This window comes from Mustela putorius, unplaced genomic scaffold (assembly GCF_011764305.1).
Source record: "Mustela putorius furo isolate JIRA1106 unplaced genomic scaffold, ASM1176430v1.1 tig00000868_pilon_pilon_pilon, whole genome shotgun sequence".
NCBI classification, from domain to species: domain Eukaryota; kingdom Metazoa; phylum Chordata; class Mammalia; order Carnivora; family Mustelidae; genus Mustela; species Mustela putorius.
The window spans coordinates 2,120,462-2,145,823 of NW_025421502.1; the positions used below are offsets into that span (position 1 = coordinate 2,120,462).

Consider the following 25,362-nt stretch of genomic DNA (forward strand, 5'->3'; position numbering starts at 1 on the left):
AAAGAAGAATTAATTCCTAATCTCCTGAAACTGTTCCAAAAAAAATAGAAATAGAAGGATAGCTTCCAACTTACTTTATGAAGCCAGCATTACCTTGATCCCAAAACCAGACAAAAATCCCATCAAAAAAGAGAATTACAGACCAATATCCTTGATGAACACAGATGCAAAAATTCTCACCAAAATACTGGCCAATAGGACTGACCCAACAGTATATTAAAAGGATTATTCACCATGACCAAGTGGTATTTATTCCAGGGCTGCAAGATTGGTTCAACATCTGCAAACCAATCAATGTGATACAATACATTAATAAAAGAAAGAACAAGAACCATATGATACACTCAGTAGCTGCTGAAAAGGCATTTGACAAAGAACAGCATCCTTTCTTGATAAAAGCTCTTCAAAGTGAAGGGATAGAGGTTACATACCTCAATATCATCAAAGCCATCTATGAAAAACCCACAGGGAATATCATTCTCAATGGAGAAAAACTGAGAGCTTTTCCACTAAGGTCAGGAACACAGCAGGGATGACCATTATCACCACTGCTATTCAACATAGTACTAGAAGTTCTAGCCTCAGCAATCAGACAACAAAAAGAAATTAAAGGCACCCAAATCAGCAACGATGAAATCAAACTATCACTCTCTGCAGATGATATGATACTTTATGTGGAAAACCCAAAAGATCCATTCCAAATCCACTAGAACTTGTTCAGGAATTCAGTAAGGTGTCAGAATATAAAATCAATGCACAAAAGTCAGTTGCATTTCTATACACCAGAACAAGACAGAAGAAATAGAAATTAAGGAGTCAATCCCATTTACAATTGCACCCAAAACCATAAGATACCTAGAAACAAACCTAACCAAAGAGGCAAAGAATCTGTATTCAGAAAACTATAAAGTATTCATGAAAGAAATGGAGGAAGACACAAAGAAATGGAAAAATGTTCCATGCTCATGGAATGGAAGAACAAATATTGTGAAAATGTCTATGCTACCTAAAGCAATGTACATATTTAATGCAATCCCTATTAAAATACCATCCTTTTTTTTTCAAAGAAATGGAACAAATAACCCTAAAATTTATATGGAACAAGAAAAGACCTCGAATAGCCAGAGGAGTGTTGAAAAAGAAACCAAAGTTGGTGGCATCATAATTCCAGACTTCAAGCTCTATTACAAAGCTGTCGTCATTAAGACAGTATGGTACTGGCACAAAAACAGACACATAGATCAATGGAACAAAATAGACAGCCAAGTAATAGACCCTCAACTCTATGGTCAGCTAATCTTCAACAAAGCAGGAAAGAATGTCCAATGGAAAAAAGACAGACATCCAGATGGCCAACAGACAAATGAAAAAGTGCTTCACATCACTAGGCATCAGGGAAATACAAATCAAAAGCACAATGAGATACCACCTCACACCAGTGAGAATGGCTAAAATTGACAGTCAGGGAATAACAGATGCTGGTGAGGATGTGGAGAAAGGGGAGCCCTCCTACACTGTTGTTGGGAATGCAAGCTGGTGCAACCGCTCTGGAAAACAGCATGGATGTTCCTCAAAAAGTTGAAAATAGAGCTACCCTATGACCCAACAATTGCACTTCGGGGTATTTACCCCAAAGATACAAATGTAGTGATCCAAAGGGGCATGTGCCCCCGAATATTTATAGCAGCAATGTCCACAATAGCCAAAGTATGGAAAGAACCTAGATGTCCATCAACAGATGAATGGATAAAGAAGATGTGGGGTATACACACACACACACACACACACACACACACACACACACTGGAATACTATGCAACCATCAAAAGAAATGAAATCTTGCCATTTGCGATGATGTGGATGGAACTAGAGGGTATTATGCTTAGCGAAATGAGTCAATCAGAGAAAGACAATCATCATATGATCTCCAATATGAGGAAGTTGAGAGGCAATGTGGGGGACTTGGGGGGTAGGAAAGGAATAAATGAAATAAGATAGGATTGGGAGGTAGACAAACCACAAGAGACACTTAATCTCACGAAACACACTGAGGGTTGCGGAGGGGGGCGGAGAGAGAGGGTAGTTGGGTTATGGACATTGGGGAAGGTACGTGCTGTGTTGAGTGCTGTGAAGTGTGAACCTGGTGATTCACAGGCCTGTACCCGTGGGGGGCTAATAGTACACTATATGTTAATCAAAAAATTCTAAAAATAAAAATAAATAAATAAATAAGTCAAACATAATAAATAAATAAATAAATAAATAAATTTCCAAAGTAGCCTGTCTTGTGGCAGCCTCCTCTTGGCCCCTACAAGGTCATAAATGCTTATTGCCAAGTCAGTTGTTGTCTTTTAATTCTCACCTTCTTGGCTTCTCTACCGTATGTGATGCAGTCAGCTCTAAAACTTCCCTTTACTACTCTAATTCAGGCAGCAGCTATTTCATCTCAAACTCTTTCACTGGTGCTCTTGCTTTTCTTCTGAGTGATTATATTTCCTGGGCTCCATCTTTAGCCTTTAGTCTCCTTCTTGTCTTTAGATGGTCTCATGTACTCACATGAATTCACCTGCCACCTTTGTGTTAATGAGTCTCAAATCTAGGAGTTATTTCATCTTTTCCATCTCCAGCTGGGTATCTTACAGGTGCATCCAACCAAACACAGAGCAGGATTCATCATCTTCTTATTCATTCATGTTCTTCTTCCTACTTTTCTTAACTTAATGCAAGAGAACTCCTTTTACCCCACACCCCAGCCCAGACACTTGGGACTCATTTTTAACATCCACTGTCCCATGTTCCACACAGCCTGTAGCTCTCTCAGACGTGCCTCGTTAGAGTCCTCTCTTCATTCTTATTGTCACAGGCCTATGTTTCAACTGTAAGTGTCTCAAGCACTAGGGCAAACACCCCTGCCTTTGTCTTATTCCACTACAATCTACCCTTCACACTACAGATTGTTTTTTCTAATGCGAACTTTTGTTATGTATTAGTCTTTTCAAAAGTTTTTCAGTGGTTTTCTGTGATCATCACATTAAGTACAAAAACCTTTGTACAGCTGTATGCTATAATACAACTCTATGTAACTTGGCACTTACTTGTCTCTGTAGTCTCATCTTGCATCAAGATATGTCCAAATCTCCGTTCTCATATTTGGAACTGTTGATCCACAGAGGGCCAAATTCTCTCCCTTGGTGCATTTGAATGTTCTGTTCCTCTCATTGAAATAATCTGCCTTCCCTTCAACTCTTCACCTGGTTGACACCTCCTTCCTCAAGAATCACCTCAGATTCATGTTCCCTTGTGACTTCATGCTTTTGTCCATATTGTTCCAGGTGTTTCAAATATCTGCCTTTTCCCCATTCACCTAGATACTATATCTGCCTTTTCCCCATATTCACCTAGATACTACTACAGATCAAACATGGCCCCTTTTGAGAGAATTTCTCAACCCTCTATGAGTACTCAGAGAATGCTATGGTTGTCTTTCTTGCAGTATTTACTCCTGTTATGATGATCCTCTAATTGTTGTCTGTCCCTAGACTTGTCCCTAGACTGTCTGTCACTAGACTTGTTACCTAACTATCCATCATAGCCCGGATTCAGGAAATGAGGGGAAGCCCTGTTGTGTTGCCATGCCAACTGCTCCATCCCGAGGAATCCCAACAAATCAAAAGCATAGCTCCTGGCTGGGTTTGCCAACAGTGTTGCCCAACAAACTCAGATAAACTTGTCACAAGAGAAGCCAATAATTCAAGAAAGGGGGTTTTGGAAAAGAGAGAGAAATTTATTTTGGGTGCAGACCGCTTCATTAATGCCTCAAGGAGGTCTGATAAGAAATAAGCACAATGGATTTTAGTTAGAGCATGAGTTAAGCTATCTTTTCTATTTCTGATTTTAACTGGTGGAGTCTATGGTTGAGCAAAAGGGCTTGCTAACTGAGTGTCTTGTGAGCAGGAATCATCTCCTTCAAATTTATGACCCCCAAAGTAAGCAGTGTCTGGCTAAAGGTAGGTGAACGAGTTTTAAATAAGTAACTCATTCCAAACTATGACTCGTTTTTCATCTCATCAATGAGATAAAAATCTAGACATTGAGTTGTTATGGTACCTATTTCCCACTTATACCCTTTGTCAGAAGATATAATTAACTGAAAGATAAAATTAAGGCCCTTATCTTGATGAAGTCCCAAATGTTCATTTTTACTTTTGTTTCCGTTGCTTTGGAGATGTGTCTTGAAAGAAGTTGCTGTGGCCAATGTTGAAGAGGTTACTACCTATGTTCTCCTCTAGGATTTTGATGGGTTCCTGTCTCACGTTGAGGTCTTTCATCCATTTAGTTTATCTTTGTGTCTGGTGTAAGGGAATGGTCAAGTTTCATTCTTCTCTATATAGCTGTCCAATTTTCCCAGCACCATTTATTGAAGAGACTTTTTTTTCCATCAGATATTTTTTCCTGCTTTGTCAAAGATCATTTTATCATAGAGTTGAGGGTCCATATGTGGGCTCTCTACTCTCTTCCATTGGTCTATGTGTCAGTTTTTGTGCCAGTACCATACTGTCTTGGTGATTGTGGCTTTGTAATATAGCTTGAAATTAGGCAATGTAATGCACCCAGCTTTGATTTTCTTTTTTCAACATTTCCTTGGTGATTCAGGGTCTTTCCTGGTTCTATACAAATTTTAAGATTGTTTTTTCCAACATTTTGAAAAATGCTATTGATATTTTGATTGGGATGGTGTTGAAAAGTATAGATTGCTCTGGGCAGAATAGACATTTTAATAAAAACAAACTGAGGGTTGCTAGGGGGAGGGGGTTTGGGAGAAGGGGGTGGGATTATGGACATTGGGGAGGGTATGTGCTTTGGTGAGTGCTGTGAAGTGTGTAAACCTGGTGATTCACAGACCTGTACCCCTGGGGATAAAAATATATGTTTATAAAAAATTTAAAAATTTAAAAAAAAATAATGTTTGTTCTTCTGATCCATGAGAATGGAATGTTTTTCCATCTTTTTGTGTCTTCAATTTCTTTCATGAGTGTTTTGTAATTCCTAGAGTATAGATCCTTTACCTCTTTGGTTAGGTTTATTCCAAGGTATCTTATGGGTTTTGGTGCTATTATACATGGAATCGATTCTCTAATTTCTGTTTCTACAGTTTCATTTTTAGTGTATAAGAAAGCAACTGATTTCTCTGCACTGATTTTTTATCCTGCTACATTACTGCATTGCTGTATGAGTTCTAGTAATTTGGGAGTGGAGACATTTGGATTTTCCACATAGAGTATCATGTCATCTGTGAAGAGAGAATTTAACTTCTTTTCCAATTTGAGTATCTTTTATTTCTTTTGTTGTCTGATTGCTGTTGCTAGGACTTCTAGTACTATGTTGAACAATAGTGGCAAGAGTGGGCATCCTTGTCACATGATCTCAGTTGGAAGGGTCTCAGCTTTTCACCATTGAGAATGATATTTGCTGTGGGTTTTTCGTAGATGGATTTTATGAAGTTGAGGAATGTTCTCCGTATCCCTATTCTCTGAAGAGTTTTTCTCAGGAAAGGATGCTGTATTTTGTCAAATGCTTTTTCTTCATCAATTGAGAGGACCATGTGGCTCTTGTCTCTTCTCTTATTTATGTGTTCTATCACACTGATTTGCAAATGTTGAATTGTGCTTGCACCTCAGGGATGAATCCCATCTGGTTGCGATGGATAATCCTTTTAATGCACTGTTGAATCCTATTAGCTAGGATCTTGTTGAGAATTTTGGCATCTGGGATATTGGTCTGAAATTCTCCTTTTTAATGATGTCCTTGCCTAGCTTTGGGATCAAGGTAATGCTGGCCTCATAGAAAGCTTCTGTGTAGCAAAGGAAACAGTCAACAAAACAAAAAGGCAACCCACAGAATGGGAGAGGATATTTGCAAATGACACTACAGACAAATAGCTGATATCCAAGATCTATAAAGAACTTCTCAAACTCAACACCCAGAAAACAGATAATCAAATAAAAAAATGGGCAGAAGACATTAACCTACAAAGGCTATAAGACCTACAAAAGGCTAACAGACAGATGAAAAAGTGTTCATCATCATTAGCCATCAGGGAAATTCAAATCAAAACCACACTGAGATGCTACCTTCTACCAGTAAGAATGGCAAAATTTGACAAGGCAAGAAACAACAAATGTTGGAGAAGTTGTGGAGAAAGAGGAACCCTTTTACACTGTTAGTGGGAATGCAAATTGATGCAGCCACATCGGAAAACAGTGTGGAAGTTCCTCAAAAAATTAAAAATAGAGCTATTGCATAACCCAGCAATTGCACTACTGGGTATTTACTCCAAAGATACAGATGTAGGGAAAAGAAGAGAGATAGGCACCCCACTGTTCATAGCAGCAATGTCCACGTAGACAAACTGCGAAAGAGCTGAGATGCCCTTCAACAGATGAATGGGTAAAGAAGTTGTGGTCCATATACACAATGGAATTTTCAGAAAGGCTGAATGCCCAACTTTTGCATCAACATGGATGGGACTGGAGGAGATTATGCTAAGTGAAATAAGTCAAACAGAGAAGGTCAATTATCATATGGTTGTGTTTATTTGTGGAACATAAGGAATAGTATGGAGGACGTTATGAAGGGGGAGAAATCAGGGCGGGAGATGAACCATGAGAGACTATTATTTCCCGGAAACAAACTGAGGGTTTTAGAAGGGTGGGGGTCAGGGGATGGGTGAATCTGGTGAGAGGTATTAAGAAGGGCACAGATTGCGTGCAGCAATGGGTGTTATATGCAAACAATGAATCATGGAACACTACATCAAAAACTAATGATGTACCCTATTGTGACTAACATAACACAATAAAAAAAAAAAAAGAAATTAAGGCCTATAAATAGAATAGCAGTCTTCAAGATAAAAGAGTCCTTTGGAAGGAAGTGATAAAGAACATCTTTCAGAATATGGAAAATTAGTTTTATTTTTCTAATTTATAAATATCTGAGTGACATTTAATTCATACGCTATAGTCTCTTATACCTGGTTCCTTCCCTTCAAATACCAATTTCTCCCGCACTATTGGCTGATTTTGTATTCTACAAAAATACTAGACATTGGAGTCTGCATGGGACCATGAGGATTCATATTTTATCTTTATATGTATCTTGTATTTGTAAGGGTACATTAACTATGTAATTGGATTAAAACAATATTGTATTAGACATTCCTAGAAAAAAGGGAATTCAAAACAACTGCCGCTACCAGAACCTAGTGATATAAATTAATATTTAAAAAGATTACAAAAGTCTTTATACATTCTAATGGCAAGCTGAAAGTCCCACTTAGCTTTTGTCTTTTAATTTAGCAGGGAAGTGAGAATGATTGCCATTGATTTTAACAGTTTTGGCATCAAATCTAGATTTACTATTGTTCATATGGAATTTTCTTCACATGGTACCCAGATGGTAATAAAAAAAAAGTAGACTAAATTTCAAAATTAGTTCATTTTTTTAGTCATGATTACTGCATTCAGGAATATTTTGTGAAAAAGCTATTTTTTAAGCTTACATTATATTATTCAAAGAAAGAACTTAAATATATACAGATCCATTGTGGAAACTTCTTTATCAAATACCTGTACGTAATATTATAAACTTGTTTATGTAAAGCTGCTCTGAAGTTGCACAGCATTCTTTAAGGAAACATTGACCCGTCATCCTTGATTCATGAATTTTTAGAGTTAGAAGGCACCTTAGAGGTAACCTAACACTCCTTTCCCAATTCAGATGCATCTTTTTTATTTTTTAAAATTTTAAATTAAAAAAAATTTTTTTAAAGATTTTATTTATTTATTTGACAGACAGATATCACAAGTAGGTAGAGAGGCAGGCAGGGAGAGAGAAGGAAGCAGGCTCCCCACTGAGCAGAGAGCCTGATGCGGGGCTCGATCCCAGGACCCCAGGATCATGACCTGATCATGACAGAGGCTTTAACCCACCGAGCCACCCAGGGCACCCCTCAGATACATCTTTTACAGACTCCCTGGAAGATGATCATATAGTTTGTTTTGTTGTTTTTTTTTCTTTTCTTTTCTTTTTTTAGTTGTGGGGTTTTTTTAGTTGTTGTTTGTGTTGTCGTCTTGCCATGTACCATTTTGTAATGTTATCCATTAGTCGGAGTTGTATACTCTGGAACAGAAAAGAGATCAGCTGGTCCATCCACTGTTCACCAAAATATGAAAGCCACAAATTCAGAAGTCCTTGATTTTTTCCTTTTCCTTTCCCACTACATGCCCTTCACTGATTTTGTCCTATCAGTTCTAAATTCAAATTTTACATCTGATTTATCCACTTCCATTTTTACTGCCACTAGGTGGTAGTCCAAGCCACCCCTTTGACCTACATTACTGTAATAGCCTTCTCATTAATCCCTGTGTTTCAGTTGTTATTTCTTCACAGTCAACTTTCTGTACCAGCTCTCTCCATATTGGAATACATACACCGCAGGGCAATGCAGGATCATTCATTAGGATACAAGAACAAATACCAGTATTTATATTTATTTTTATCCCATTCTTTTTCATTTCTGTTTTGTGTATCCTTATAATGTTCAAAAATTAGTACAGTAGTCCATGTGTGCCATTTATAAATAAATAAGTGTACATTTATTTGGGGGACCATGTTTAAATATTGGGTACTCTATTCCAGATATATTCTGATTAGCAGAGAGTAGGATTATTACTTCTTAGAATTTGCACACTGCCCTTATATAATGTAAGATCTTATTAGCATTTTAGCTCTTTTCTGTTTTGCTTTTTTTCAAATTCATAGTCTGATATATCCAACTTCCCAGATCCATAAGAAACATGTAAATCATTGCTTTTTACCATGCAGTGCCTTCCATTTATTCCCAATTAGATTTTCTTACACTTTTTAAAAAATTTTTTAAACAATCTCATATTCCAGAGAAAGTCAAGTACCATACATGTACAACACAAATAACATTTTTTCCTGGACCTTTTGAGAGTTCACTGCCAACCTGATGCCCCATCATCTCTAATACTTTTGTTTATATTCCCTACAAACAAAATTTCTTTCTATGCTGGATCCCGAGACTATGAAAACCAGGAAATTAGCATTGTTAATCCCATTTAATCCTTAGACCCTACTTAAATTTTGCCAGTATTCAAAGTATGTCCTTTATCATAACTATTCCAATTCAGAATTACATGTTATACTTATTTGTCGTGTTTCCTTATTCTTCTTTGAACTGGAAAAATTAATCATTCTTTCTTTGATTTACATCACCTTGACACTTCTGAATATTTTAGACCAGTTATTTTGTAGAATATCCTTCAATTCGGGTTTGCCTCTTGTCTTCTCAGGTTATGCACATCGATTCAGGTTCTGCATCTTGGGCTGGCACACCACGTTGTGTTCTTCTCATTGCATCCTATCGGCAGGCACATGACAGTTGGTCCCAGTTATTGGTGATGTTAACTTTGATCACTAGATTAATATGGTGCTTATCAGGTGCTTTCACTTTACAGCTACTCTTTTAAAGATTTTATTTATCTACTTGTCAGAGAAAGAGAGTACAAGCAGAGGGAGCAGCAGACAGAGAGAGAAGCCATCTCCCCACTGAACAAGGAGCCCGATGTGGGACTCGATCCCAGGACCTTGGGATCATGACCTGAGCCAAAGGCAGATGCTTAACTGACGAAGCCACGCAGGCATCCCTGCACAGTTACTCTCTTATCACATGTTTTGTGGGAGGTATTGTGAGACTATACCATTATCCTATTCCATAGCAAATTTTTATTATTTGCCAATTTATTTATAATAGTATGGACTCAGGGTTTCCCTATTTTATTCAGTGTGTAAAATTTTTTACTATCGCTATTTATTTTGATACTCACATTGTCCCATATTCAGCCAGTGAGATCCCCTTCATTCAGGCTTCTACATCTTTTTGATGTATTCCCTTCACTCTTTGAGCACCTCCTTAATTTTTGATCTATATTTCACTTTCTTTGTTTTGACATTTCAGGCCATTTTTATTACTTTGAGTCTTGATTAGGCCACTTATAATATCAACTCTTCCTCCTATATGATATAGATCAATACACTATTTTGTATTTTGAAGAATTATTGATCATCAAGCTAGTTGCAGCTGCCTACTTAAAGTCACTATCAAGCCAAAGATTCTTCCCTGGATTTCAATCATCTCCTTCTTCTTCTTTTTTGTTTTTTTTTAAAGATTTATTTATTCATTTATTTGACAGAGAGAGATCATAAGTAGGCAGAGAGGCAGGCAGAGAGAGAGGGGAAAAACAGGCTCCCTGCTGAGCAGAGAGCCTGATGTGGGGCTTGATCCCAAGACTGGAGATCATGACCTGAGCCGAAGGTAGAGGCTTAACCCACTGAGCCACCCATGCACCCTCTCCTTGAAAGAAAATAATTTGCTAACATTCAGTGCTCTTCTCCATGACTAAAAGCACTGACTCCATCCCAACCTGATCCCAAGGTTCAGAGAACTCATACATAAAAGTCACTGCCATTACTGATCTTGACTTAGAGCTCACTTAAAGATATCAAAGCTTTGGGTACCAGGAGGTAGTGGACAAAAACAAACAACAACTTTGTACTTGGCACGCATTTTTTAAAATTTTTAAATAAATTTTTAAAATTTATTTTATTTCTTTTCAGTGTTTGAGAATTCATTGTTTATGTACCACACCCAGTGCTCCATGTAATATGTGCCCTCCATAATACCCACCTCAGTATACTGCTTAATTGAGCAAATGAATAAATGCAAATAAACTAACCCAAATTTTAAATGGGTCTAACTGTTCAATAATCTGTGAGTGTTCATGGAAAAGCCTTTAAAGCCAAAAATCTGGATTCCAGATTTTTTTTTTCAAGGCTTACAGCTGTAAAACTTGACAAACCACTAAATTACTCTGAGTTTCAGTGTTTTTTGCTTTTGTTGTTACTAGATGAAAATAATAAATGGAACACTCCTGCCTCATCCACAGACTTGTACAATTTTCATGTAAATGAAAATTATCTGTATGCCTTAATTGGTATTAAAGTATAATATTATCATTCTTTTGGTAAATATACAATGTTACCATATGGGTTTTTTTTTCATTATTTTTTAAGAAAATGATCAGATTTTTGAAATGCCCATCATTTTCCTAAACTGTTTACCTAATGCTGATATTTTTTTAAAAAGAAAATGGAGCTTAAAATTTTTTTAATTAATAAAGTAACATAGAGAAGAAAAAAAATGAAGCTAATTTAGCTTTTTGAAATACTCACAAATCATCTACTCAAAAATTGTTCTCAAATTTCTCTTGGATCAATATAAATCTCACTATTTGATTTACAAAAATCCTTCCTTTCTTTAATTAGAAAGTTAGAACAGATTTGCTTCTCAAAACTGATGACATTTTTTCCCCTGCTCTTTGATTTTTCAAAAAGTACTCATTTTACTTTTTTTTAAGATTTTAGTTATTTATTTGTCATAGAGAGAGAGAGCACAAGCAGGGGGAGAGGCAGGCAGAGGGAGAAGCAGGCTCCCTGCTGAGCAAGGAGCCTGAAGTGGAACTTGATCCCTGGACCCCAGGATTACGACCCAAGCCCAAGGCAGATGTTCAACTAACTGAGCCACCCAGGCATCCAAGAAGTACTGATTTTAACTCTTAAAAAGAATAGAGAGAGAATCAGATTTAACTCCTGTCATTCAAGAATCAATTTCACAGGTTGGTGGGGCAGGCTGGAGGAGTTGTGGGTCATCTCTATATCTCTATTCTATCTATAAAATTAACATAAAAGTGTCCTACTTCTCACTGTTACAGTGAGAACTAAACATAATAATGCATGTGAAAGAATGCTATAAATAATAAAACTTTGTACAAATATGTAAGGAACATATGACTCAGAACTTGGAGGTAATAATAGCAAAACCTGTCATCTATCGATGTACTCTCCTTATCAGATTCTATGTTCTCTTTCAATGTTACAACAACCCAATATGTATTATTATCCCTATTTTACAGATGAAGAAACTGAGGATCAGAGAGGTTAAGTACTGCCCAAAGTCACACAGCTAATATGCAGTGGAGCAAATTCAATCCCAGGTCTGTCTGACCCCCAAACTCTACCATTAACCCATGACCCAAATTCTACCCTAAACTCCACCAGTTTGGCCCCAAAGTCTTGAATCCATTTAATGAGTCTGTCCTGAAAAGTTCTCTTCTGTTTATGAGCTGCTGCCAAACCTTAATGTTGTTGGTTCTAAATTTTCCAATATGAAGACTGTTCTAGGTTGTGGAAACCATACAGTTAATAGTTCTAATGTCTCTTATTTATCTGCTAACACTGTACCCTCTCCTGAAAGAAGCAGATCTCTTCTTTCCTACTCTTTTTTATGTGAGCGTTTTCTGTATTTCATGCTTTTCAAAAGGCTCAATTACTTTTGCCTTTAGTACTAGCTGAGAAAATGCCCAGTTTGATTAAAAACGCATTGGTCAGCCATTCAATGAATTGAATAGATACTCTCACCAAGTACATTTTCCGCATAGAATTATTTAGTTCATAATTCATTAAAATTCTTACCCATACAGATTTTTCCATTTTTAAATTTACTCAGCGCTTATACTGATAGGTGTTACCAATTTGTCATGTACTCATACAAAATCGATGGTTTCACAAGTAAATGTTTTGGATCCTGAACTGGATCATCAAAAATTATCAAGGATAATAACAATATTTTCTGAATTTGGTGTTAAATAATGCTTGTGAAATGCTTATTTCTTTGAGAGTTTTTATATTTTATTTTATTTTTTTTTTTTAAAGATTTTATTTATTTATTTGAGAGAGAGACAGTGAGAGAAAGCATGAGCAAGGAGAAGGTCAGAGGGAGAAGCGGACTCCCCGTGGAGCTGGGAGCCCGATGCGGGACTCGATCCCGGGACTCTGGGATCATGACCTGAGCCGAAGGCAGTCGTCCAACCAACTGAGCCACCCAGGCGTCCCAAGAGAGTTTTTATATTTTAAATCACAATTGTGATCATTGTGAAACTTTGACAGCTTAATGATCAGCAGAGTAGACAAGTCCATGTGGAATGCTGCTTTGCATTAGTGATCACATTTCCCTATGGGGCCTACCAAACCATCAATGTTACTGCAATTGATATTTCAAAAGAATCCACAGTTACATTATCCCATCATATGAAAATTTAAATAAATTGCACTATTCACCCAAGGTATGTATGACATGATGACCTTTCAGGTTCAATCAGTTTTTAAAATTTTTAATTTTGATCTCAATATTACTCTCTGTAACCTGATTCCAAGAATATTTTTACATCTACCTTAAAACCTTCTGCAATCTTCATTTTCTCAGAATTTTTGTATTTTCTACTTTAAAGGTCCTTTTGAACTTATATAATGACTATAGAATCAATTGCTTTTAAATGTTGTAAACTAGTAGGCACATCTTGACCCAAATGAAAATTCATACACTTATGTGATGATAACCCTTCTCTGAGGAAAAGTCCTTGGCAAAATATCCTTGGGACAAGAGCAATGCTGGAAACTAACATTCACTTAATTTTAACGTATAGAAGGTGTTGCCTTATTTTCTTAGACTATAAGTAAATCTAATTTTTTCTTAAATTGAGACACTGGAAAAAATATGAAAAGACTCTTTTCCTTCTGTTTTGGGGAAAATGTAATCCTTCTTTAGCATTAGCTAAAACCCTTACCCTAAAATGTTTTTTCAGAATAATGTACTGTGAACCAGAAAAATTCCCTTTCTCTTTACAGAGATCTAACAGGTTGGGGACTAATTATAAAATATATTTTGACAATCAAACAGCAGACTTTTATATAATTTTTGCTTGTATTTTTAGTGCTTCAGAATTAGCTTGAAATAGATCTCAGGAAATGATTCGGGAGCTAATGTGAGATCCCCAGACTAAAAACTAATAATACTCCTCTAACATTTGTATCCTTTCCCTCATCACATTTGCTTTCTATGTCATATAATTAATTAAGAGTTTAAAGTTTATTCAGATTAATTCCATTAGAAGAACTTTAAAAACACTTGAGATAAGGGTGCCTGGGTGGCTCAATCGGTTAAGCATCCAGCTCTTGATTTTGGCTTAGGTTATGATCTGGGTCATGAGATTGAGCCCTATGTAGAGCTCCGTGCTCCAAGTTCAAGATTCTCCTTCTGCCCCTCCCCTGTCCCACTCACACTCTCTCTCAAAACAAAACAAAACAAAAGTGCTTTGAGATAAGTGGTGAAATCTTAGTTTCAAAAGTACTGATTTAGAGTCAAATGTATTTCAAATGTTAAATATGAAGCTAATTAGGATAAAACTTCTGAGTCAACCATATAAATGCTGAACTGGTCATATTTTACTTGAGGTAAAGTTTCTCTTCATAGAAACATTGTTTAATTTAACAATGATTGTAATATCTCTTTTATCCTGCACTGACAAAATTTTTACTCTTGTCAAGGTATCAGATACACACCGGACTTCAACATTCTATCATAAGACCTACCCAACCCAACTGTTTACCTCTGGACAATGCAACCCTACCTCAGAAGCTGAAGGAGGTTGGCTATTCAACACATATGGTTGGAAAATGGCACTTGGGTTTTTATAGAAAAGAATGTATGCCCACCAAGAGAGGATTTGATACCTTTTTTGGTTCCCTCTTGGGAAGTGGTGATTACTACACACACTACAAATGTGACAGTCCTGGAATGTGTGGCTATGACTTGTATGAAAATGACAATGCTGCCTGGGACTATGACAATGGCATCTACTCCACACAGATGTACACTCAAAGAGTTCAGCAAATCCTGGCTTCCCATGACCCCAGAAAGCCTATATTTTTATATATTGCCTACCAAGCTGTTCACTCACCACTGCAAGCCCCTGGAAGGTATTTTGAACACTATAGATCCATTATCAACATAAATAGGCGGAGGTATGCTGCCATGCTTTCCTGCTTAGATGAAGCAATCAACAATGTGACCCTGGCTCTGAAGACATACGGTTTCTATAACAACAGCATTATCGTATACTCTTCAGATAATGGCGGTCAGCCCACAGCAGGAGGAAGTAACTGGCCTCTCAGAGGTAGCAAAGGAACATACTGGGAAGGGGGCATTCGGGCTGTTGGCTTTGTGCATAGTCCACTTCTGAAAAACAAGGGCACAGTGTGTAAGGAGCTTGTGCACATCACTGACTGGTATCCCACTCTGATTTCACTGGCTGAAGGACAAATTGATGAGGACATTCAACTGGATGGCTATGATGTCTGGGAAACCATAAGTGAAGGCCTTCGTTCGCCCCGGGTCGATATTTTGCATAACATTGACCCCATTTATACCAAAGCGAAAAATGGCTCCTGGGCAGCAGGCTACGGGATCTGGAACACCGCCATCCAGTCGGCCATCAGGGTGCAGCACTGGAAACTGCTTACAGGAAACCCTGGCTACAGTGACTGGGTTCCCCCCCAGTCTTTCAGCAACCTGGGCCCCAACCGGTGGCATAACGAACGAATTACCTTGTCGACTGGCAAAAGCGTATGGCTCTTCAACATCACAGCTGACCCATATGAAAGAGTGGACCTGTCTCACAGGTATCCCGGAATTGTGAAGCAGCTCCTACGGAGGCTGTCACAATTCAACAAAACCGCAGTGCCTGTCAGGTACCCCCCCAAAGACCCAAGAAGTAACCCTCGGCTCAATGGAGGAGTCTGGGGACCGTGGTATAAAGAGGAATACAAGAAAAAGAAGCCAAGCAAAAAGAAGGCTGAGAAAAAGCAGAAGAAAAGCAAGACAAAGAAGAAACAGCAGAAAGCAGGTTCATTTCCAAATTGCCATTCAGGTGTTTGCCATTATCGTGGATAAGTACACATTTTTTTCCAAAATTGGTTAAATTTAAGTCAGTCTTAGTCTTTTAGCTGTTTTCTAGGTAAACTAGCAAATCTGGCTCAATAATATCACTGCCATTAGCACCAGACTTATTTTCATGTCATGGTCACAAGGAAAACAGGTCTATTTGGTGCCAAAGGTGCTACCATTGCATGCCACACTTGGAGGTGGATAGAGACGTTTATTCCTTTTGCTCCTTTATAAAGTGCTCATTAAGGATTTCAGCTGTTGTGCTTCAGTCAAGGGACCAAACCCTTGCTTTCAACTGCAATCAGTGAGTATGTTAATTTGATGGAAGTTACAGGGTAGCGTGATGAAACTACTTTTGAGTAGTTTTGAGGTTGCCTTGCCTCAAAGGGCCTTGAAAAATATTTTTTCTTAGTGAATTATTGTATCTCTATCTTATGATACTTGGTTTTTCTAAATTAATTCCATTTCATGTATCATTTCCTTTCCTGTGAAAATAAGCTGTTTCCTCCCGTGTAAACAGCTTGCACCTCATTTTATCACGCATGAGGGAATGGCAAATAAGAATGTTTGAGCACACTGCCAAAACGTGAATGTAACTATTTTCTAAACACTTTAACAGAATGACATTTCAACATAAAGTACATAATTTATTTTACAGAAAAAAATATTGTTTTCTTATTAAAGTTATACAAATGACTTTTATTTTTATTTTCTATATACTGTTAGAAGTTTATTTCATGTCTTTAAGATTACCAAGCACTGTAATACTATAAATTACTGTAATACTGTGTGAATTCATAGAATAGAAAAAGAAAATTAGTCAGAAAAAATGATAATCATCATTGTTCAACCATTATTTTGAATGTAAAAAGATGAATATATTCCTTACAAATTACTTGGAAATTCAGTGTTGTATGGGGTTGAGAGACACCTTTATTGTTCCTATCATAAATATTTTATTTATGTGTCTTTATTATTAAATGATTTATTTCACAGCACTAACAAATTTAGTGTGGTTTTCCTGATCCAATTTCTAGACAAAATTATATTATTCATCTTAACAAGAAAAATCTTTACAAAAACGCAATTGAAGCTATGATTTTCTAACAACCATAGTAAATAATACAGATTTTGCAAATAAGAGGTGTTTCCACTTGGCTATTTCAGAGACAAAAATATTATTTTTGTTAATCTATAACATTTATAATGATCCTCCTCTTACATAAAGTAGATATGATGGGATGTGATTTTAAGCTCTCTATTAATGACCACAACTTTTGTAAAAAAGATTTTATTTATTTATTTGTCAGAAAGGGCGAGAGAGAGCACACAAGCATGGGGAGCTGCAGACAGAGGGAGAAGCAGACTCCACATTGAGCCAGGAGCCCAGTCTGGAACTCGATCCCAGAACCCTGAGATCATGACCTGAGCCAAAGGCAGCTGCTTAACCGACTGAGCCACCCAAGCATCCCCTTCCATATCTTTTTTCAATTGGAATAAATTAGCTCACAGTCTTCTATCTGGAAATGGCTTCACAGATGTTATTAGCTATTTGTAAGAATACCTGCCACCTGCACATGATGCTAGGTAGACTGATTTAAGAGAAGTCTGTCTCCGTTGTTTAAGCAGCTGCCTTTGGCTCAGGTCATGATCCTGGGCTCCCTGCTCAGCGGGGACTCAGCATGCTTCTGCCCCTCCCCCCACTCAGGTGCTGGGCTCTCTCTCTCTCTCTCTCACAAATAAATAAATAAAATCTTTTTTTTTTTAAGTCTGCCTTGCCCTTAAGAAACTAAAGTCTAATATAATAATCCTGTAAAAATATTGAACAAAAATATTTTCAAAATACTGTCAGCAAATCTCTAGGTATTTCAATATGTCCAGGAAGGAAAATACTATACAGTTGACTTTCACGTCCTAATTATTAAAACTGTGTTAATACTGGGCATTTAGTCTCGGGTGTCATTTTCCTGAACTGTGATTCTCAGGCTTCATTTCCAGAGCTGTCTGTGGCTCTTTCAAGTGTAAACTGCAATTCTTTAAAACCTCTCATCCTTTTACTAGGAGACTGAAAGAAAGTCCTGGACTGAAAAATGAGTTTTCCACTAGTTTTGTCAGAAAGCAGTTTGTGGATATAGCTATGTGTCTTGGGTGAGAAAGGATATAAAATAGTTAATTCAAATAAAAAAGCAACAAAGCAACAAATAGCAAGGCAGCAGCCACTTTTGGTGCCTTTCCAGTGAAAACCACCACCCCAGGTCTGTCAAGTCTACCAAAGGAGTTGTTTCATCTATAGTTACATAATCTAACCTCACTTTTCAAAAAATTGAGTGACTGTTAGTTTGCTTGACTGGGCCGTTTTTGAAAATCTTAAGGATAGAGAAAACACTGTGCCACTGACAGTTGAATAAGTAAGTATACAGTAAATACACTTTAGCATTTGCTAAAGGTCCATGAATTTGGCAACAGGATTAGCTTCTTAAGCATTTTATTCATAGGATTCATGAGCACCCAAATCGTGAATTTGTCAGTAGCCATCAGAATATGCTGGTAGAGGGCACCTGGGTGGCTCAGTGGGTTAAGCCTCTGCCTTTAGCTCAGGTCATGAATCTCAGGGTCCTGGGGTTGAGTCCCACATCAGGCTCTCTGCTCAGCAGGGAGCCTGCTTCCCTCTCTCTGCCTGCCTCTCTGTCTACTTGTGATATCTCTCTGTCAAATAAATAAATAAAATCTTAAAAAAAAAAAAAAAGAATATGCTGGTAGAAATAAGCTGGCTTGCCAAAAGCAGCACACAAAATTCTATGTCATAAGCTAATAAATCCATTGTTCCCTCTTAGGGAAAATTACTTCTCAAAATTTATACATTCATTCAACAAATATTTATTAAATCCTACTATCTGTCAGATAAAATTCTAGGTGCTTGGGACGGATCAATGAACAAATGGATTAAAAATGTTTACCTTTGTGCTTTTGCCAAGTTAGGCAGACAATAAATAATGAACATAAGTAATAAGCAAATTATATACATAGTCCCCCACCTTAGGCACAGTTTTGCTCTCTGTGGTTTCAGTTACTCTAAGTCCACTGTAGCCCCGAAGTAGATGATCCTCCTTATTCTGTATCTAAGGTCAATAGTAGCCGTCCCTATGCCTGTCATTCACCTTGCTTCATTTCAACACTTTGGGATTTTTTTTCATCTCACATCATCACAAGAAGGCTGAGTTCAGTACAATAAGATATTTGAGAGAGAGAAAAAGAGAGCACATTCGAGCAACTTTTATTACAGCATGTTGTTATAATTATTATTTTTTATTAGTTATTGCTGCTAATCTCTTAATGTACTTAATTTATAGATTAAGCCGTATCACAGGTATGTATGTATAATAAAAAACATAGTATATATATAATATATATATAGTTAACCCTGCAAGTTAGGTATTACTCGCAGTTTCAGGCATCTCATGGAGGTCTTGGGACCACCGTATATAGGTACTATATAAAGTAATAAGAAAAGGAAAAAGTAGATCAGGAAAAGGGGAGGATTCATTCACCGCCAATTTTATCCACCTGTTCGTTCAACGTTTGTGAAGCGCCATATGCAATGATATCTGCTAGGGTCTGGTGACAAGTATCATCAGACAAAGTTCCTGCCTTCAGGTCTTGTACATTCTCCTGGGAGACATACACGAACTGAATAATCGAACCGCCTCATCTCCCCCACACTTCTTCCCTAATTGATTTCTCTCTGCAGCACTTCTTACCCTTTAATATATTTCATGTTTTACTTACATATTTTTTTTATCCTCTGACTCTTTCCTCTAGAGTACAAGCTTCTTTTTTTTTTTTTATAGATTTTATTTATTTATTTGACAGACAGAGATCACAAGTAGACAGAGAGGCAGGCAGAGAGAGAGAAGGGGAAGCAGGCTCCCCGCTGAGCAGAGAGCCTGTTGTGAGGCTCCATCCCAGGGCCCCAGGATCATGACCTGAGCTGAAGGCAGAGGTTTTTAACCCACTGAGCCACCAAAGCGCCCCTAGGGTATAAGCTTCTTAAAAGTGGTTTATGTCTGCTCTGTTTACATCTGTATCACCAGTATATAAAGCAATACCTGCCTCAAAGTCAGCATTCAATATATAATTTTGAATGAATAATCACATATATCCATATGTTCAGCTATATTTGCTTCAGTTTCCATTTTCCATTTTTTTTTTTGCTTTTCTCTTCTTATATAGGGATTTTACTTTTGAAAATAGAACTCATCATCCCTAATACTTTCCCTCATAATAATAGCAATAATGTGAAATACAGACATTTCTAGCACTATAAAAAAAGTAACTATGATAATGTGTGTTGTAAAAAGAGTGTTATAGCAAAAGCCAAGCAAAATTCACACAAAATTGAGAGCCAATTTTAATCTATATAATCTTTATTACCTAAGAGGGCAGAATACTATTATTCTAACACTACACTGAATATCACAGAATTCATTAACTGAAATGAGGGTTTCCAGAAAGGAGAGGTGGGGGCTTTTATTGGGAATAATTTTTTGTAGCAAGTGATAGAAGGAAAAAAACATAAATAGCAAATAAACCTCTATGTCTTCATAGAATTATGAAGCCACATGGACTATTACTTCTATCTTTGGGTGTTCTGTTACAAACCTCTCCAATCTGGCAGAGCAGAATTCTTCTTGGAAGATAGGTTTTTCCCTAAGCTGGCTGTAGTATCTCTATGAAGTCTGTTGACTTATGGCATTATTAAACCCAGGACACTAAAATGTCCTTGTGAGTTAGGCGGTCATATTACTTAACCTTCCATTTCATATGAATGACTTGATAGAAATTTCCTTTCTCTCAAATTTTTCTACAATCTTATATTCTTGGTTGATTAGCTTATGCAATTTTGTGTGAAATTAATCCCTACAACCACAAAGGAGCAAGAACACAACAGAGGCTCATGAGAAATGCCTCATAGTCACTCTTTGCAGAAATTCTTTAGCTGAAAATTTTAAGTGAGGAGCATCTTATGAATCAAGTAAAATTTGTCTTTCAGAATAAAAATCCAAAAACAATTTTCAAGAGGACATATTAATCTCTCTGGAAACCATACTTTAAAGAATTAATGTTCCTTCAGCCTTGAGAGTTGTGAATGCCTGGTGGATACTTTCAACTGAACTTCTAAATCATAAAGAACTATGAGAAAAAAAAATTTATAACTAAGGTTAACAAAAACAAAACCTTGATTTTTATGTAGCATCTGAAACTGTATTTTCTCATGTCACCATCACAGACCTTCCAGAGGCTCTTTTTCAGCAAAAAAAAAAAAAAAAAAAAAAAAAAAAATAGCATAATTCATCAGTCATGAAGATAGATGCATTCTAATGGCCCACTAACATTTCTCTATTTGTAGCTTTTTGTGATTGGCGTATCAATGCCCTCTAGCACCTGGGACATAGGGAATTACAAGCATATATCATCCACATTATCTCTACTTTGCAGTCACACTTATTTTAGCAACAAAATATAAGGGTTCAGAGTTTATCACCCCAAAATATGCTGCCTTGGCATATTGGTTACTTTGGGTGAGTTAAAGGTAAGTTTAAAATGTCAGATGCAAAAAGGGACCTCTGACCTTTCTTTTTTTCTGGAAGGAGGAGATAAAACTCCCATGAAAAGTGCCCTCCCTATACAAGAGGAAAGAAGACATGCTTGTCACCAGAGAAGGGTACTGAGAGAAATCTGTACAAACTTGTTCAACTGATCTACATCTCTCTAGTCACTTTTCCACACTTAACTACCCTACCCCAAACCCCTTTGTTTTGTCATGTTGTCACAATTTGCTACCTTTGTCTAACCTAGTACATAGAGTTCACCTCTAGCTACTTCTTTGTGTCTTCATTTTCTAGTGAAGCAATTGTACAGGTGCCCATGTACATGTAAAAATAAAATATACAGTCTTTTTATTAAACTTGTCTTTCTTGTCTTCAGGTTTTGCTCAAAGACCTAAGAGTTAACTTAGCCTTTCAAAGATTACAGTGACAGTTGCTAAGATAAGCTATTATTTCCCAGCTGGGAGAAGTGGCTGCAGTGACAGTCAGACTAGGTAAGCGGGTAAGTGGAGAGGTTTTTCCCCTGTTGTTTTTTTTTTTCCTTTGGCTCCATGCCTGTGTACTTCCTAGCTTCTGGGCTATGGTTGAGCTGTTTCTTTCTGTCCTCTATGGCTCCACATTTTACATTTTTAGTACCTTCATTATCCATCCCTGAGTCCCACACCACTTCCTGCCACAGAACTAGGCACAAAGACACTTGTGTCCAACAGATTATGGAATCTAACAGATTCCTCCCCTTTTAAATGAGTGTGTAGAGCTGCCCTCATCCCCACTGGTGACAGGAAGTCCTAAGCCCCACACTTAACCTTTAGCAGCAGAGATTATGGTAGAAGGGGAGTTGGGGGAAGGAAGAAGGTTTCCACAGGAATAAGGTGAGATACATCTCCCTTCAGGTTTGAGCAGCTTAGCAGCTGCTGTTAAGGTACGGAGTCGACCACCCCTCAATAGACAGAGAACACTCTCAATAATGCAAGTCACACCGCAAGGTTTTTTTCCAGCTAGTTGGGGTCAAAGTATCCGCCCGGCACAGCGGGTTTCAACAAGGACCCTGAGCACTCAAAGCCAAGGGTTTATATAGCATTTGCAAGGTACTTTCCCATAGCTACATACATATCTTGTGCCCCACTTTGACAGTTTAACTTTGTTTAACCTTTTGCCACCCCAGCATCGCCCTGGCGCCATCCTGGCGGTTAAGTGAGATTTAGGTTTAGAAGAAATTTAACTTTATTTACATTTCCTTCTGCCTCAGCCTCCCTTCCGTTTGATGGTGGGGAGGGCGAGGAACTGAGCCATTTGTCTCTGGAAATTAGGCCATTGAAGAGATAGCCCTTTTTGTTGTAAATCACCAGGACATTTGCAAACCAAGGGAGATTCCTGTCTTGCAGGATTGTGATCTCTGCAAGTTAACGATTTGTTTTTCTTTAACATTTGGTCCCTGTGGCGCCATCGCCTAACCGCCTTGGTGGTATATGATTAAGTTGTTTTTTAGGTTTTAGCTACTTTCTCTTATCTCAAGTTACATGTGCCCCATGGGCTGGTTAGGGACGCTCAGTAAAATGGCTTCCCAGCCTTCAGGATGGCCGTTCTTATGCTAACCCACTCTTACAGTGCAAGGTGCCCGCTTTTGCCTTGCCAAGATGGCTGTACTTATGTCAGGGCTAGACTCGAGGTGGGTACAGCCTTGTTTTTCTTGGCCTCCACACCTGGAGCTGGTTTTCTGGGACTTGTTTTTAAGTCCCCTGAGGAAAGGGGAGCAGGGACAGTTTAAGGGTTAAACAACAAAGTTATTGCTTAACTTCAATGGAAACCTTTGGCTAAAATAGAAATATAAAATAGGTCCTTACACTGCAATGCCCAAAGCCTTAGTTCACTTTTGGTAACTAATTAGCGCTTTCATCTCCTGTCTGCAGTAGACAGCAATAAACAAAGTATTTTCTACTGCTTTGGGTCTACCCAAAGCCCATCTTTAGGAATTCCTGTGCTTTCTCATCTAGCCTGGAGGAGAAAGCAATGGAGACTTCTAACCTTGTCTACCTACCCACAGCCCAATTTGGAGAATTCCTGAGCCTTTTCTTCCCTTGCCTGGAAGAGAAAACAAAAACCAAAAGCACTATTTGGGTGCTTGTTCTAGTCCTACCTCCTGGTCCTCAGCCATCCTTTCAACATGGCAGCTTCTAGTTTCTGTTAACATCTTTCAAATCCCGTTAGTCAGCCTGTGTCTCTTCCAGCAAACCAGGTTTCAAAAAGGTTCCCATCCTTCTCAGCAAAGCCGATACCTTTTTACTATTTATATTTCTTCATAGTTATCCTGCAAGAAACCCTGACCTTGCTGTGTTAGAGATCAGAGTCATTATTATTATTTACCCATGATGACATCACCAGTTTCCCAGAGGTGACCTCATAACAGCCCATGGTTAGGACTCCATGTCCAGGAATTGTATCACAAGAAAGGAACCCAGAGATTAGGAATGTGGTTTTATATAGGAGCAGGATACCTTCCCCCAACCCTCCTGAGAAAAAAAGAGAAATTTCTGTTCTGCAGGCTTTCACAATCCTTTGGAATGTAAATGAATTCTCTCAAGAAGAGAGGAGGAAGTCTTCCACACAGAATGCAAAACATTTGGCTGTGGAGGAGGTAAGTTTCATGACCCTTTGAATGAGAGCAGATGGTTCAAGGTCTACCTAACCATTTACCTGCACCATTTAACTTCCAAGGCTTGTCCTTTCACCCAGGTGCCAGTAATGTTTTCTCTGAAAGTCCTAACTCTGCAGAACCATGAAAATATCCACTTCTTGACACAGATCAGTGGGTGCCTGTGGCTGAATGTTGGAGCAGGATTGACAGTAAACAGGTAGGAGAAAACCTTCTGGGATGAGGGAAGAATTTTAAGACTGAACCATGGGGTCTCAGGATCAAAACGGTGAACGGCCTGCTGTTGCAGCATTAAGCGGGGAGCTGGAGGGTATTCAGAAATGGTATCACAGTGCTGCAGTTCAAGAAACTAGTGTTAGTGTGAGGTAATACAATATGTGAGAGTGATGACGTGAAGGAGGCCATGAGGCTTCCTGAGAACCAGGAGGAAACAGATTTCGCCTAATGAGCAGCGGACGCAATACGAGGAAGGTAAATTCTACCTTGAACCCCATCCGAAAGAAGTTCTTTGGGAAACAGAACAGAGAGAAGAATGGGCAAGGAGAAATCATGGAGTGGAAATCCATAGTTGCAGCTGCCCTCAGATATTTGTAAGAAGTTGGGTAAATCTGAAGTGTACAACTGAGAACTATTTGGGCTGCAAACATACCACTTTAAATAAATGTCTATCGTAATTAAAAAAATTAAATTTAAAATAATGTTAATAAAAAGCTGAATTGTGGAAATGATTTCACAACTGCACACTGTACTAAAACTTACTGAACTGTACACTTGAGGTAGGAAATTGAAGGGACCCCATGAAGGACTGCTTTTTTGCTGCCCCTGTTCTTACGAGGGCCTACACCTCTACCTTACACATGCCTTAATGTATGTCCTCCTCGTGAAGGTCAAGGAGTTACTGATTTCTTTGCAGTCTTCCACCATGATAGATAACATCTAAGGAGTAACTGGAGGAGGTCACCACTGACTCCAGACACCTTGATGCTAAGACTCTTGACTTCAGGGCTAAGTGAGTTACGGAGGGCACCTGAGCACTTGTCCTTGTTTTGACCAGTTCCTGGATGCTTGGGAGGACACGTACACCAGATGGCCATCCTCAATAAAACCCCCAGACACTAAGCAAAGATGACAGTCTCTCTCTTTCCAAGTCTCCTGGGCAATCGGTCTGAATCTGCACTCTC

General features: G+C 38.0%; 1 protein-coding gene across 3 annotated transcripts in view; it reads left to right on the forward strand.

Moving 5' to 3' along the window:
• ARSJ (arylsulfatase family member J) overlaps positions 1-18,518 on the forward strand; it is a 94,363-nt gene extending 75,845 nt beyond the window's left edge. Inside the window, exons 1-2 of one of the 3 annotated variants that reach the window (XM_045085479.1) lie at positions 11,902-12,134; positions 14,524-18,517. In XM_045085479.1, the coding sequence (XP_044941414.1) occupies positions 12,109-12,134; positions 14,524-15,928 (1,431 nt within the window). In that variant the 5' untranslated portion in view covers positions 11,902-12,108 and the 3' untranslated portion in view covers positions 15,929-18,517. Of the gene's footprint in view, positions 1-11,901; positions 12,135-14,523 lie in introns of those variants that run through there. The other 2 variants (XM_013053951.2, XM_045085480.1) reach the window with 2 other exon arrangements.
• The last annotated feature ends 6,844 nt before the right edge of the window (positions 18,519-25,362 follow it).